Source organism: Cricetulus griseus, chromosome 7 (genome assembly GCF_003668045.3).
Source record: "Cricetulus griseus strain 17A/GY chromosome 7, alternate assembly CriGri-PICRH-1.0, whole genome shotgun sequence".
Classification (NCBI taxonomy): domain Eukaryota; kingdom Metazoa; phylum Chordata; class Mammalia; order Rodentia; family Cricetidae; genus Cricetulus; species Cricetulus griseus.
The window spans coordinates 14,161,001-14,176,302 of NC_048600.1; the positions used below are offsets into that span (position 1 = coordinate 14,161,001).

General features: G+C 55.3%; 1 protein-coding gene across 1 annotated transcript; it reads right to left on the bottom strand.

Moving 5' to 3' along the window:
- Positions 1 to 1,017: 1,017 nt before the first annotated feature.
- Garem2 (GRB2 associated regulator of MAPK1 subtype 2) lies at positions 1,018 to 14,913 on the bottom strand. Its single transcript, XM_027424531.2, has 6 exons — positions 14,775 to 14,913; positions 11,881 to 12,021; positions 6,782 to 6,912; positions 5,168 to 6,232; positions 4,110 to 4,276; positions 1,018 to 3,509 (listed from the first exon to the last, which is right to left on the bottom strand). The coding sequence occupies exons 1-6, from the start codon at positions 14,884 to 14,886 to the stop codon at positions 2,495 to 2,497; spliced, it is 2,631 nt and encodes an 876-aa protein (XP_027280332.1). The 5' UTR covers positions 14,887 to 14,913; the 3' UTR covers positions 1,018 to 2,494.
- Between the last annotated feature and the right edge of the window lie 389 nt (positions 14,914 to 15,302).

A 15,302-nucleotide genomic window follows, 5' to 3' on the forward strand; every position in this document is an offset into this window, starting at 1 on the left:
CTGTGATGCCAGAAAATGGACTTTGTGTGCCTATGCCTGTAAGCTTGACTGCCTAAGAACCTTGGCTAGGCTGCCCACAGCACAGTTGCAGCCCTGGTCAGCGAGAGCAGTGGGAACAGTAGGGGCATGGTGTACCAGGACGCGAAAGATACTTCTTTCCCCAAACTCATTTCCTCACTGTGCCATTGTATGAAATTTTTTTTTTTCCTTGGCATGCCTCATCCCTGGCTTCTCAAGATGTCTGTGGGAGAGAGCTATGCAGAGGATAACATTTGCCTGGTGCTTTGGAATCCTGCAAAACTGGGAGAATGGATGCCTGCAGATCAGCCCCACCTCATGTGGCCTCAGTTCATCCCACCCTTGGTGGCAGAGTTCTCACACTCTAATTCTAGCAACAGGGCCTGGTTGTATAAGTAGTGCTAGGCTCCTAACTGAGTTCCACTGAGTCACTGAGTTTGTACAGAATGCTAATTCAGGTCCCACCACACTTTGCCTTCCAAACCCAGATGGTGCTGACTCCTACCTCTGTCTTGCTTGTAAGGGGAGCTTATCTCCGGCTCCACTGAACAGTTATAGTTCACTGCCAGGTACACCAGCTCTAAAGTTGAGTCATCTCAACGTGATTTTCAGATGACCAGAAGGTAGGCTATGCACAAAGGCCAAGACTAAGTGTCTCGAGGGAGCTGGCAGTGCTAGCACTTACACTGGGACCATAGGTGGCACTGAGCTGTGCCTTCTGGGTCTTCCCTCTAAGCAAGAAGGTTTAGATTCTGATAAAAAATTACTTAAGACTCAAGGTGGTGGTGCACGCCTTTAATCCCAGCACCTGGGAGGCAGAGGCAGGTGGATCTTTGTTAGTTCAAGGCCAGCCTGGTCTACAGAGCTAATTCCAGGCCAGTCATGGCTACACAGAGAAACTCTATCTCAGAAAAGGAGTGTGTGGGGGGGGTGGGAGGGGGGGCTGGAAAGATGGTTCAGTGGTTAAGAGCACTGACTGTTCTTCCTAGAGGACACAGGTTCAAGTCCCAGCACCTACATGGCAGCTAACAACTGTCTGTAAATCTAAAATCTGACACTCACACAGACGTACATGCAGGCAAAAATAAGTTACTAGAAGATTCTTGTGGAAGGGCAGTTTTACAGGCTGGAGTGTGTATTTAGGAGTTTTAAGAATAGGCTACACACACCATTCCAAAGTCCTTCCCTGCCCAGAGATGCATAGATTGTGCCCTTGGTCTTCACAGCCCTCCACAAAAAAAGAATCAGCCAACACCCAGGGTCCCACACTTTGACTACTTTGTGGTCTAGCCTTTATTTCCCTAATCCTTGAGGGTTCATTAGTTGTGAGAAGACAAACAGCTTCCAGGTTCCCCTCTGACTGGCACAGGTGTGGGCAGGGCTTAACTATTGGTAAAGAAACCTCAAGAAATAAATATCTAGGTAGGTCAGGGAAGGCAGACAAGAAAACTGCCACCTCTGCCCCCCCACACACACATACACCAGAGGTCATGAGGGGTGTGGTTCTTGTTAGAGGTGCTGAAGAAGAGTGGGGGTGGGGCTTGTGCATTAGCCAGGCCTCTTGCTGTCACACAGATTACCACACTTGAGACTGAGGGGCCCAGAAATCATCTGCAAATGTGTAAGTACAGGGCTGATCTCGAACCAGCATCTTTCCTGAGCCACCTGCCTCCCTTTACCAGCCACACTGTCCTGTCCCAGTGACAACCAAGAAAGACCCCAAGTGTCCTTCAGAGCCAAACACTGACAGTGGGAGACAGGCAGCGTGGGAGTATCTGATCACTGCTTGTTTCTAGAATCAAAGATGAGCTTCTAGCCTACATCTAGCCACTCTCCCCGTCTCCCAGGAACTGTCTTCAGACTGCCCCATGGGAAACCTTAAGTAGCTGTGATGATGACAGAGCAAAGCCCAAAGCAGAGACTCGGGTACTGGGCATACACAGCGCCAAGTGCCTAATCATGGGAGCAGATGGAAAGAGGGTACCTCATTGACTGAAGTGACACCCCTAACTCTGGAGCAGCTGTAGACCAAAATGCACAGAGGATGAAGGAGAGGGTGCTTTGGGGAAACTACAAAAGCTCTGAGCCATCTTCCCTTGCTCTCTAACCTGAACGTGAAGGGCTGAGAAGTGTGTGACATCTGAAAGGCTGCATTCTGCCACCGTAGAGCCACCTGTTGACACACTCTATCTTTACCCTGCTATGGGAAGGCAGCAAAAGGTCCCCCCCGAGGGCAGGTGCACAGCAGCACCTCCTCCCCAAGTTTTCTTCACAAACGCAGGACATGCTCCTGCAGGATCTGTCCCAGAGGCCCACAGTTCCCAGTGTGTCTCCCCTGGAACACTCAGAACCTACAGAGCAGCCTCAGTCTTGGCCCAGATTTTCCCTGTGGGAAGGCCCCTGGGAGTGCTGTTTCTGGCAGACCCCATGGCCTCCACTCCCAATATTCAGGCTATATAGCTGCTGGCCAGATAGTTCAGATCTTGGGTCTCCAGCCTTTGATGAACTGCATGATCTTCTTGACCTGAAGCTTGGTGAGGTGGAAGTCATCAGCCAAGATGTCTTCACTGAGTTGCACGAAGATACTTCCATCAATGCGTTCTCGGGCAAAGAAGCTCACCACGTCCTCTGAGAGCCCAATGAAGCGCAGGCTGCGTGAGACCTCTTCCAGGGAGAGGGCGGACAAGTCTGCTGGTGGCTGCCAGGAGGTGGCATCCCGGACTCCAGTGGCTGTGGCCCCCTCCCTGGGACTGCCAGGAGGCCCTTCCAGGCCCCCTTGGGTGAGAAAGAGTAGGGTTCCTCCTGTCTCAGGCCCCTGCAAGGCAGCTGGTGTCAATGAGGACGAGACCTGCCTCAGCACCAAACCTTCAGGCTCAAAGGCCTTGGGAGGACCAAGCGGTGAAAGGCAGGGTCCAGACCCAGGTGCCCCCACAGCTCTGGGCTCCTGGCAGCGCAGCAGCTCCAGCTCAGGAGGACTAGCCTGCCCCAGCTCAAATGGGTCCAAGGGCTCCAGTGCTGGCTCCTGCCACTCAGAGGATGATAAGGAGGAGGAGTAACCTTGGCCCTGAGGGCCTGGGCCTGGGCCTGGTGAATGTGTGGGGCTGGAGGTAGCCAGGGCACCCGAGGTGGATGTGGACCCAGAGGAAGAGGCTGCTGGAGAACCTGAAGGGTGTGCAGGCCCAGAGAAGGGGTTGAGCGCACCGAACGGAGCAAAGCGCTTCTGGGAATGGGAGGGCTTGAACAGAGGTGGACAGCCATGGTAGTTTTTAACCACTGGGGTGTCTGGCCCTACAAGGGAGGTGGTTCGAGCACTCACGGGCTCTGCTAGGGCTCTGGAGGCCTGGCTGGGCTGAGTGGTGGTAGACGGCATTGGTCCTGGGGGCGAGCGACTAGAGGATTCACTGGCTTTGCAATCTCCCCAGGTGCAAGGGTAGCAATAGAGGGAGTATGCATCCGGTGAGGGAGAGCCACTGCCACTGCGGGATCCTGCCCTATAAACAGAGACAGACACACAGGGTGTGCACATAAGGCAGAGAGAGAGGGAAGGGACAGTCACAGGCCCCCACAGCCTGCAGCAGGAGACCATCCCTCCACTCTCACCAAAGCTGCCTAGCCCTACAACCCCAAAGCCCCCAGATCATGGCAGAACATGCACGAGAAATTAAAACTGAGAATGCACAAATTGAAAAACAGGTGATCTCAAGGCTGAAGATTGGGCTCAGTGGTTAAGAGCACTTGTTGTTCTTGCTCAAAGCCCAGGTTTATTCCCAACACCCACATGGTGGCGCATAACCAACCATAACTTCAGTTCCAGGGGGTCTGATGCCCTCTTCTGACCTCCATACATACATACAGACAAAACACTCATACGCATAAAATAAAATCAATATAGAAGGACGGAGAGCGGGGGTTGGGGGGAGAAAGGGAGGGACAGAGAGAGAGAGAGAGAGAGAGAGAGAGAGAGAGAGAGAGAGAGAGAGAGAGAGAACAACAGTGCTTTCCTGCAGCGGAACCCAGTCCCAGTGCAGGGATGCCCACCCACCACCACTCCACACATCTGAGCAAAACCAGGTACCAAGGCAGTGACTCACCCATCCTGCAGGCCAGAAGAGTAATAGGAGAGGCTGGAGCTGGGCGAGTGGACGGGCTGCACCTTGGGAAAGCGGGGCGGCACTGGCGGGCTGCCTGTGAGCCTGCCACAGCTGCCACCCCGAGGAGGTACGGGAGGGGCATGAAGGAGGCGGCACTCTTCCTTTACCTGCAGACAGAAGGTGACTGCCTCACTAGGCAGCTGGCCCTCCTTGTCTCACTTCCTAAGCAGGTGGGACTGTGGGTCTGTGCCTGACACCTTACCCCACCCAGCAGGGAGACTGCCCTGTCTAGCTAGATAACCCAGCTACCCACTTGGCCCATCTACAGCCAGTTTTGCCCCTCACACTGGGCCCACAATAGTCCCCTAATCCACCATAAATTCACTGTGAATATTAGTAGATTGGGGGAGGAGCAGATAGAGATATTCCTTGGGGGGGGCAGGATTGGTGACAAGGACAAAAGGGAGGGGCAGGATCTACCACCTGGATCCTTCCAAATTAAGTCCCCACAAAGAGTGTGCTAATAGGTATGACTGCTGAGGGAAATGTCTTGAAGACATAAACGGGGACCTGTTAAAAATCCTCCTCAGCGCCGGGCGTTGGTGGCGCTCGCCTTTAATCCCAGAACTCGGGAAGCAGAGGCAGGTGGATCTCTGTGAGTTCCACCTGCCTGGTCTCCAGAGCGAGTGCCAGGATAGGCTCCAAAGCTACACAGAGAAACCCTGTCTCGAAAAAACAAAACAAACAAACAAACAAAACTCCTCCTCAGCGCAGAGCATCTCAAAGCCTATAATGTGGTTCTAACGCCCATGGAACCTAAGGGTTGCTGGAAGTGATTTCCGGACATTTACGACATTGAAACTTTCCCTTCGGGTAACTCTGTTTCCAGTTCACCCTTAGTTCTTCCTGCCTTGTGTGATTGCTCTGGTTTGTTCCCCTCTCCCCTTCCCTCTTAGCTCTAGTCATCCTGTCACATCCGAGGAGCCCGGGTGTCAATACCTCTGTGGGCCTCTAAAACCTGCCCAAGTTCCCTCGAAGACAGAGCAAAGCTGACTCACCGCCTCGGATTTGGGGGGTACAGGAGGCGGTGGTGCCTCGGGCTCATGACGTGGGGTCCCCACAGTCCCGAAGGAGATTAGGTCCGGCCCTGGCAGCCCTGGACGGACACGGGCATCGGCGAGGTTCTCGGGGGCCTGATGCACCCACAGCTCCTCGTAAGGGATCTCGGCGCACGCGGCCGCGGACTCGGGTGCGCCCGCCCAATCGGGGCTCACGTACTCCTGGTCGCCGTCACCGGGCGCGGGCAGGGCCGGCCCTAGGCGACCCGGTGGTCCAGGCGCACGGACGGGCCCGGGGGCGCGCGGTGCGGGCAGACAGAGGCGCGCCCTGCGCGGGCTGACACATTCGTCGGCGAGCTCTGCGGGTGCTTCCCGCACAGCCGTGGAGTACTCGTCCGGATCGAAGCGCTCGCGACAGTAGGAGGCGCTATCGCGCACCAGGCGCTCGACGCGCGGGTCTCCGGCCAGCAAGCCCTGCGGCAGAGCGAAGCGCGGCGTGTCGGTGAGCAGCAGGAAGTGCAGCGGCGCGGGACCCTCGCGGCGCAGCGCCAGCCCCAGCACCACCGTCTTGGAGATGATGCTGACCAGCTTGTAGCAGTGGCCCTCCCGCACCGGGTGTAGGTCGTAGGGGTTGCGTGGCGGCCGGCTGGGTACCAGCACGTTCACCGGCAGCCGCACGCGCTCGATGATGGCGCGCACCGTGTGCTCGCCCTCCTGCATCTGCAGCTCCAGCGGGCTGCGCGTGCTGAAGCGGCCCTGGCACTGGAAAGGCAGGCTCAGGCTTTCGTTGGTGCGGTGGTTCATGCAGATGAGACAGGGCATCTTGCCTTTGACGGGCCTGGCGGTCCCACCGCCACCCCCCGTGGCCCCCACGTTCCCGGGGCCACCCATTCCGGCCAGGGCCCCAGCGCGGCCCAGCTTGCGCAGGAGCGTGGTGAAGCGCGAGCGCTCCTTGGTGGTCTTGGCGCACAGAATCTCTGCCTGGCCCATGAGCGTGAGCTCGTCGCCCGCATGTAGTGTGAAGTTGTACACCTCGCTGTCCTCGCTGAACTCGCCTGACACCACCTGGGGAATCCCAGAGACAAGGTGAGGCTCGAACCAGGGTACCAAGGAAAGTCACACACCGCTGAGCTCCAAGCTCCTCGGGGTCTCCGTTCCTTTCCTGCAAGAGCACCGGACTGGTACTGGAGAAAAGCTGTGCGACTTTTAATGTTTTCCTTAGGTCCTTAGTTACCTCATATGATACTCTTAGTATAGAGGTATACTTTGAAAGTGCTCAGTCATGGCAGGTTTTATTAAGTGATAACAATGCTCAAGACTACTTACTGTAAAGAGAAAGGAACTAATGGACAAGAAGGCCACCCCGAATGTTCTCATCAGGTCGTGACCCTTCCACACACCATTCCTGCTTCACCACCCTTCCTAGGAAGTCCTGTCTGCTGAATGCTTTTCTGGCATGGCCTGACTGTACCAAAGGGTACATGGAAGCCACCTACCCTTCCTTCCCTCCCTCCCTCTCTCTCTCTCCCTTCCTCCCTCTCTCCCTTCCTCCCTTCACACTCTAACCTGGGGGAAGGTGAGCTTGGAAAGATCCTACCCTGTGCCAGGACTGACCTTGACACTGAAGGTGATGGCTTCCATTACAAAGATTCGGTCAGGAAAAACGCTGGCCACCTCCTCCACACTGCTGAAGTATCTCACCGGCTCTCTGACATCCCGAGCCTGCTCCAGGAGCTTGAACTTGCCTGCACAGGGAAGGGACACAGGCTGCTGGGGAAGGCCAGGTCTGCATCCTAGGAACACTCACTCAGGTCTCTAATTGCTATCCTAAACTCATAGTCTCTCTGGGAATTCAGGCAGGCAGAAGGCGGGTATACTGACATCCCATGTAAAGTGTCTGTCTTGCCTCACCAGCCACACCCATGTTTGTGCCTTTAAGCTTAAAGACAGGCTGAGAAGAGTTCAAAGGAAGAGGTCAGAATAGGAGAGGAACTAACAGCGGGGTGATGGAGTAAGGACAGAAGGACAGTTTCCCTTCATGGCACACGCACTATAACATCAGTCACTATGGCAGGCCCTCCAGAATGGACAGTTCTGTAAACAGTCTGTTCTCTTGAGAAATTCAGGCATGGTAGGTGAGACAGTGAGTAAATACGAAGTGGTGATTGCAAGTGACAAGTCCTGAGGCACACCTGTGAGAAAAGAGCTCCAAAAGAGAGACCTGCCCAGTACAATGTGCAGGGGGATCACCAAGCTGCACCTTTCAAATGAAAGGGACTTTCCAGGATGGACTTTTATTCTGTAAGAAATGAGGGGGGTTGACGACATGACCCAGCAGATAAAGTGTTCATTGTGCAAACCTGAGGATCGGAGTTCAGATCCCCAGTGCCCAAAAGGCAAGCTAGGTGGGCATGGCCCACCTAGCAATCCCAGCTTGAAGGAGGTGGAGACAGGAAATCCTCAGAGCATGCTGGCAAGCCAGATCAGCAGGAGGGAAGATGCTGCCTCAATATATGAAGTACAGAGGCAACCAAAGAAGACACCTGATGCCAATCTTGGGCCTTGGCACAAGTGTATATGCATACACATTTGCCCACTCACATTCTGACATACAGACTTGCATAAACCTCACATACACATGCATGTGTGTACACACACACAAACACACACACAATAAAACCAAGGAAAAAATGAATGAGGCCCCCTGGAGGAGTTTGAGCAAGGATATGCATTGATCCAAGATGAGCTCTGGCAAGACAGGCAAGCAATCCAGTAACAAATCCTGGAGAAGAGCCAGGGAACAGCACACAGTGAGCAGACCTATGAGTTACTCAGGAGGAAGACTCCTCAGAGCCCGGTGACACAAGGAGGGACGTGGAGAAGGAAAGGAGCGAGGGTCATAGGCATGGCCGGCCCACTGCAGGGATGGTCAACTCCTCCACTCTGGGAAACAAGAGGAAGATGATGGAGGTAGAACCCGAAGACCAACAAGAAGAGCCTGAGGAGCCTCAGATGGTGCTCCATAGGGCAGTGCCACTTGTATGTGTGGGGACACTACTTAGAGCAACGGACTGAGCACTAGTGCAGCGGTGTGGGACAGGGGTGTTAGGAAGTGGGAAAGAGGGTCTTAGCCCTTTGGGGATCCATGTCCCAGAAACATGCCCACAATGCTCCTAGTAAAAACACACAGTGAAGAGTGTGTGTTTTCCCAAAGCCCAACCAGAGGCAGAGGAGACTAAGAGACCCCTGGTGCCTGAAAGCTGCTGGCCAATGGCAGGACCTGGACCACCAACACCCAGCATGGAGCAAGAAAGAGAAGGGAGGACAGGGGTAGTGTCCTAGAGCAAGCTGCAGTGAGGGTCCTGGCCCATCCTCAACCTCCCAGACACTAGAGGGAAGAGATGTGGCTGCCTAAAGCATCAGGGATAAAATGAGGAGGGGCCAGTGTCGAGGAACAGGAGTCTCCTCTGTCTCCATATCCACACACAAACCCCCATTCCTCAACCACAAGCAGCCAGGCATGGAGAAATGCCTGCTGCCCATGTCGAGATTTGGAGCCCAGTCTGGGTTGGAATATGGGAGGATGTGGCAGGGAAGATCGATGTAACCATGGTACCCAGCACCGCCCCCCTCAGCCGCCAAGCCGGGTCATTTCTGCAGCGAGGAAGGAAGGGAGACCTCCCGGGAGTCATGCTTTGGCCTCTAGAATCCTCTCTACCCTACAGCTTCCTCTCCTGCCTCCCACAAGTGTCAGCGGCAAACAAGGCCTGCGGGATCTGGGGACCGACCGTAGCACTCTGCAGTCTCAAAACACATTTGCACTATGCTGACCATCCGTTCCAGAAAGCAGCACCCTACAGCTCCTCCCAAAACCTGACCCACGGTGAGCACTGCTAAAGAATGGCGGTAGCAACTAGTCGCTCCTGCCTAGTTACACAAGTCCCAATTAGGTACTGCAGCTGTAAGGTGGGACAGAGCATAGACCAGAGCCAGATGTGACTGAGTCTTGGCTGCATCACCAATCAGCAAGAGGAATCACCTAGACTTTGGATTCTTACATGTAAAATGGAAGCATATTATTGAGCTCACATTGGAGTTGAGAGGAGGGGCTCACCTGACTAGGGCTCTGCTTGGGGAAGGTGTCTAGACGGGCAGCACTGGCCTGGATGTCTCTAGACACTAAGTCACCCTGACTCCCGCCCAGCAGCCTGGAGACAGAGGGCAGCCACAGTGACAGCGCCCCCAGCCCCACCCCTCCCCCGCTGGCCGAGCCTGGCCACAGCCGGCCTGGACAGTGCCATTATTAATTCATTGGGAGGGCTCAGCGTGGAGCCTGCACTCTGAGCCTCTTTGGAGGCCCAGCCCCCTCCTTTCACTCCCTTGAAGTGAGTGAGGCACCCAGCGGAAGAGAGAGCTGGGGCCCGCAGGCCCTGCAGGCCAGCTGTCACCCCACTGTCCTGTCCCCACCTCTCATGCTCACTGAGGAGGCATCAAAATGGATGGGGGAAAGGATTAGGGGCTTCCCTCCCTCCCTCCCTCCCTCCCTCCATTCAGAGTTTGCTGGGAGCTCTGTGACTTGGTTTCCCAGGATTTTAAAGACACCAGTGAATGGGAAGGCTTTCCCAAACTGATGGGGGTTTTTTAGCCCAAGAAGGTAGGGTCAATGCCGGATTCTCAGCTAGGGGAATTTCTAGCTTGAGCAGGCACCAAAAGCCTGCAACCAGGACAGAACCACGAGTCAGCCAGATCCTTGGGGGGGCTTCCTCCCTGGGGGGTTGGAAGGACAGAGGCCAGCCCTGAAAGTGTGCAGTAAAGAGATCAAACCTGGGGCAAGGTTTAGGCCTTGTCCCACTGACTCAAGGGAGGCCCAGGCCAGAGGGAGCAGTGGTTAGGCCAGGGAAGGAATGTGAGCCTTCCTGGCTCCTAAGGCTGCAGCCCTTGTTGGGGGCTGGAGCAGAAGAGCTGTACAGGAGAGAAAAGCCCAGACTTGGAGCCTCACTCTCCAGTTAAAGGGAGGGAAATGGTGAGAACAAAACAATGAAGTCCAACTCCCAATCCAAGATCTGGAATGCACTAGCTGTAGCTACCCTAGGCTTGTGTGGAGAGTCTTCTGGGATGGCACTGGTACCATGAGGACAACAGCCCTGTGGTGCTGGCATGGTGCAACAAGCAGAGCCCAGTGGTTAGGATACCTGGGTTTTGACCTTGACTTCTCTGAGTGGCCCTGTGACCCCAGGCAGAGGTCACTGACCTCCTGCAAAGTCGAAGTGCTACACTTCTTATAGCAGTAGATCTATCTTCAAACAAAACCATTCATAAAACACCAAGAGCCAGGCGCTAGTTCAAGACCTGCCTGGACGACAGAGCAAACCTAGGCAACTTTTCAAGACCATGCCTCAAAATAAAAAGATAGCTGGGATGGCTCAGCAGTAGCCATGCTTTGCAGCCAAGCATGAAGACCTGTGTTTGGTTTCTTGCCTCACACGATAGAAGTTAAGAATATGCAAGCTGTTCTCTGATTTCCACATGTGCTGTCACACACATGTGCAAACACACACACACACACACACACACACACACACACACACACAATGAATGAATAAAAATCTAAGAAAAATTAAAAAGGTAGAATGGGGATGTGCCTCACTGGTAAAGCACTTGCCTAGCTTGCATGAGGCCTTAGTTTTAACCCCAGTACTTCAAACGAATAAAAAGTGGATATAAAACACATGAAATTGGGTAGTTAGCAGATTTTTTAGAAGGCTAACACTTCAGCATTGTTTAAAAAGCCAGTCCAGGAAGACTAAGTTTAACACAAAATGGGGGGGGGGGGAATCCAAACTGACAGGCAGCCATAAACTGGCCTCAGCAATCCTTGGTACTAAGAAGGTTCTAGCAGACATTCTCTTTGTTTGCACATGAAAAAGTTAAAGGCAGCTTAGGGTACAGCCTTGAAGCTCTCCAATTAGGGATAAAGTTTGATTTGTAGTGGCTTAAAGAGGTGGGTACATTTTGACAGCTGTGGTGATGCACACCTCTAGTCCCCAGCACTTGAGACGCAGAGGCAGACAGATCTCTGTGAGGTCAAGGTCAGTCTGATCTATAGAGTGAGACCCTGTCTTAAAAAACAAATATAAAAAACAAAGCTACAGAGAAACCCTGTCTTGAGAAACCAAAAGAGAGAGTACATCTTTAATCATTTCTTCAAAATATATTTAAAAATATAAATAAAATGTGACCTAGCACAATGGCTTTGGAGGCTGAGGCAAGAAGCTAGACATGAGTTCAAAGCCAGCCTGAGCTATATGGAAAAAAAAAAAGCCTATCTAAAATATAAAGTAGGGCATTGGTGGCGCATGCCTTTAATCCCAGCACTCAGGAGGCAGAGGCAGGCAGATCTCTGTGAGTTTGAAGCCAGCCTGAGTGCCAGGATAGGCTCCAAAGCTACACAGAGAAACCCTGTCTCAAAAAACCAAATATATTCTAAAGTCTGTAGACCTGAGTGCCACCACTTCAGAAACAGTACTGAAACTCCTAGGCCCTAATTCTAACCATGACCCCTAGCCATCACTCCACTAGCTCATTCCTGAAGCTCCAAGGGAAGGTGATCCTTGATGGCTTCTGCTATACATCCCCCTTGCATCCTTGGTTCCAGTCTCTCCTGCCTCCCCATGCTCCAAGATCCTGAGTCATCTGGCCCTAGCTGGGCACACCTGGGTACTGCAGGGGAATGTCAATCTTGGGCCCAATGACGTAGTGGCCCTCCTCCAGGGTGTGGGCTGTCACTGTTGTCCACTGGCGGCAGGAGTGGATCAGCAGGATGTCACGCTCACTGACGCCCTCAGCATACTCCCCTGGGAGGGAAAGGAAGAGAGAGGCAGAAGGAAAGAAGAGGAACGGTTAGGAGAGGAAAAAGAGACTGGGTGATCCCCACCCCCATTCCTCATCAAGCCCCTGCCCAGGAATTGCTCCCCGTGATCCCTGCACTGCTCAGCAACACTGGGGGGTGGGCAGTCAGCTGTCAGCTGTGGCCTCTGGGCTGTGTGAGTCCATCCTGAACCTCAGAGCTCTGACTCCCTGTGGGGCCTCCGCAACTATAGCATCCACAGCGTCTCATTCATCATCCCACTGCAGTGTCTGCTGTCCCAGCCCAAGCCGGGGCTGGGGACTCCCAGTGGATGAGTCTGGGCCAGCCAGCTCCTGCCCTCCAGGCATGTTCAGGCCTCAGGAGGTGGGGAGGAAGCAAGTTTGAAGCACTGAGCTGAGCGCTTGTAGGGATGTGGGGGAGGGGGACATCATCAGGCAGGGGTGGAGTAAGAGAGACTTTGTTCTTGAACCAGGCAAATTCACACCAGCAGGATCCCACCTAGTCAGGACCTAGGCTAGGCAAGGGAGGACCGAGGAGGAATCTGTTCCTGTGGGTCCTGTCTAGGAGAGCTCACAAAGTCACTGTCAGCTAGCTCAGAGTGGCAAGGCTTACAGGAGCCCACTCCTGGATCATTCAGAGAGACACTCTCTCTCCACCCACTGCCACTCAGTCTCATGGTCACAGGACCGGGGGAGTGAACCCTGGACACCCAAATCTCACCTTGAGAACCCATTCCTTAAAGTTGGGGTAAGACATGCAGGGGATTTAGGAAACGCAATAGGGGGAGGAGGGAGACTAGGCTTCAGAAAGCAGCACTAGGGCAGAGGTGCTGGAGTTGGGAGGGGTCTGGGCCCAAGAGGCTCCATCCCCAGCAACGGTTTCCAGGGGAGCAGGACTAGCAGCCCAGCTTCCAGGAGACTGATGGGGCGTATCCTGGATGCAGCTGGTGGGCACAGTGGGGGTGGGGATGTCTCCTTCCCAGCCCCCTACTCCCCACACACGGGAAACGGTTTACTCTAACAGTGCAGGGGTTCAAAAAGCATGCCCATATGGTGTGTATGAATGGGTGCCGTATCCGGGGCCTTCAAGGGAGGATCGTCCACTCTGTGTGTGAGTATGTGTGTGCCAGAGCATGCCAGGGGAGGTTTGTCTGAGACTTCCTCCTCAGCTCTCTAGCTCCTGGAAGAGATGAAGGTCTGCCCTCTCCAGCTCTACAAGCTCTTTCTTAGGCCTAACCTAATAGGTAGGCCCCACCCACTCTTCCATAGGGACACAGGCCAAAGCCACACAGGTATACAGGGGTCACCATCACCAACAGTTCAAATGCCTGTCACCTAAACAGCACAACTCAGTATCAAGGAACGATTCCTGAATGCACACCCACGAGGGGACCTCAAGGACACAACATTTCAAGTATACATTCATACTGTAACGGTGACCACAGTCATAACCACGCGGTCACAGGCACCATTGCTCATTCCTTCATTCATTCATTCATTCAATGAATGAATGTCCACTCCACGATCTTTGTCTGGCCCTCCCCCAAAAGCCAGGTGGTCGGTGGCAGAGGCACAGGTGTCAGCGCAGAGAAGGCCTAGCCTATACACAAGGGCTCAGAAAAGAACTCAAAGAAAGGGGTGTCAAAGAGATGCGTGGGAAGTGAGCAGGAAGAACCTAGGGCAGAATTTCCTATTCACAAGCAGACACAGCCCAGCTGCACACACAGTCTTGGGATCACACGCTGAGCGGTAAGTGAAGTCCGACAAGAGTTCGACTGCCAGGTATTCCTGCTAATGGACCCGGACACCGATGTCCCACAGAGCGTGTTCCAGCCTGCCTGGTGCCCACTGTACCCAGTTCTTGCTGTTGCCGGTCAGAGGAGAGGCTGCCAGTCCAAGAAGAAGACAGCACAGGAGTCCCATTAGCATTCAGGGAAGCGAGTGTGCCAACGCGGGCCAAACCTCTATTCTTCTCACACACAAAACCCCCCGGCCTGGCTGCCAGCCCCGGCTCCCGCCCCTCCCCCAGCCAAACAGCTCCCCTTTCCCCCAACACTACAGTCCTCTCGCTCGGTGCAACCCTCAGGCTCTCCCAAATAAGGTCCCGGTCCCATCATCGGAACACCGGGGGACTGCTGGAGAAATAGAACCAGAGGTGGGGGAGGGCCGAGGGTCCTGTGCTGGGGGGGAGAGGGGGGACGCCTAGTGGGCCGGCTCACTCAGGCCTCTCCTGAGGGTAGCCCGCCCTTAACCAGAGGACCTTAGGATGCCAAAGGACGGTTCAAGAAATGTCCCCAAAAAGGGAGTAGCGGGTGATGGTAGGGGAAAGAGTTCCAAGGGACGCAGGAGGACGAAGGTGAGAGGCTGAAGACAAAGGGATCAAGGGGGTGCGGCCGGCCGGGGCAGTGGTGGACAAGCGCCAGGAAAGCGGGGTGCACCGACGGAGCGGCCCAGAGGCTCAGCTACGCTCTTGGCTCCAGAGGGGACTGAAAACTTTGTCCCAGCCGTGCGGCCAGTTTCTATCACTGTGCTCAGATGGGGCTCAGAAAGCGGTCCCCGGGCTCGGGGGCTCCGGTTGTCTCAGGAGCCGCCCCAGAAGGCAGGCGAGGCTCGGATCGCCGGGGACTGGGAGGGCAGGGGCCCAAGTGCACACTGCGGTCCCGCCAGCCCCAGGCGAGCGGGGCCCCGACTGTCGGCGCTCTTGCACGCCACCCCTGTCCCCTCCCGGGACACCCGGTACCTGGCCCGAGGCAGGCGAGCGTGGGCAGGCGGCAGCGGCTGACGATGAGGTCGAGCGGGAAAGCGCCCATGCTCCAGCGCAGTCCGGCCAGCCCGGCTGCCAGCTTCTCCATGGCATCGGAGCTCTCCGGGGGCCGCCGTCTCGGGGCCCCGACGGCCAGTCCCGCGCGGCTCGGGCTCCGCGCCCGCCGCCACCACCCGGGGCCTTAGCAGAGCTCCCCTCCTAGCAGCCCGGCCGGGCTGCGGGAGTCACGTGGCCGGCCTCCTCCCACGGGGCGCCGGCCCCCGCCCCCATCCCCGCCCCGCGCCCCGCCCGCCGGGCCCGCGACCCCCGGAGTGCCCAGGTGACCGCCGGCGACCCCACGCTCGGGATGGGGAGAAGAACCAGGTCCATGGGGTCCTGGCCCGGTGTCCTAGGTGTCCCCTTGTGCCACTGCTTCGTGGAGTCCGTATCCATCTCTGCTGCGTTACCCACATCGGCTACTCCAAGCTGGAGGCTAGCGAGCGGCGGGGATGCTTAGACTAGGGG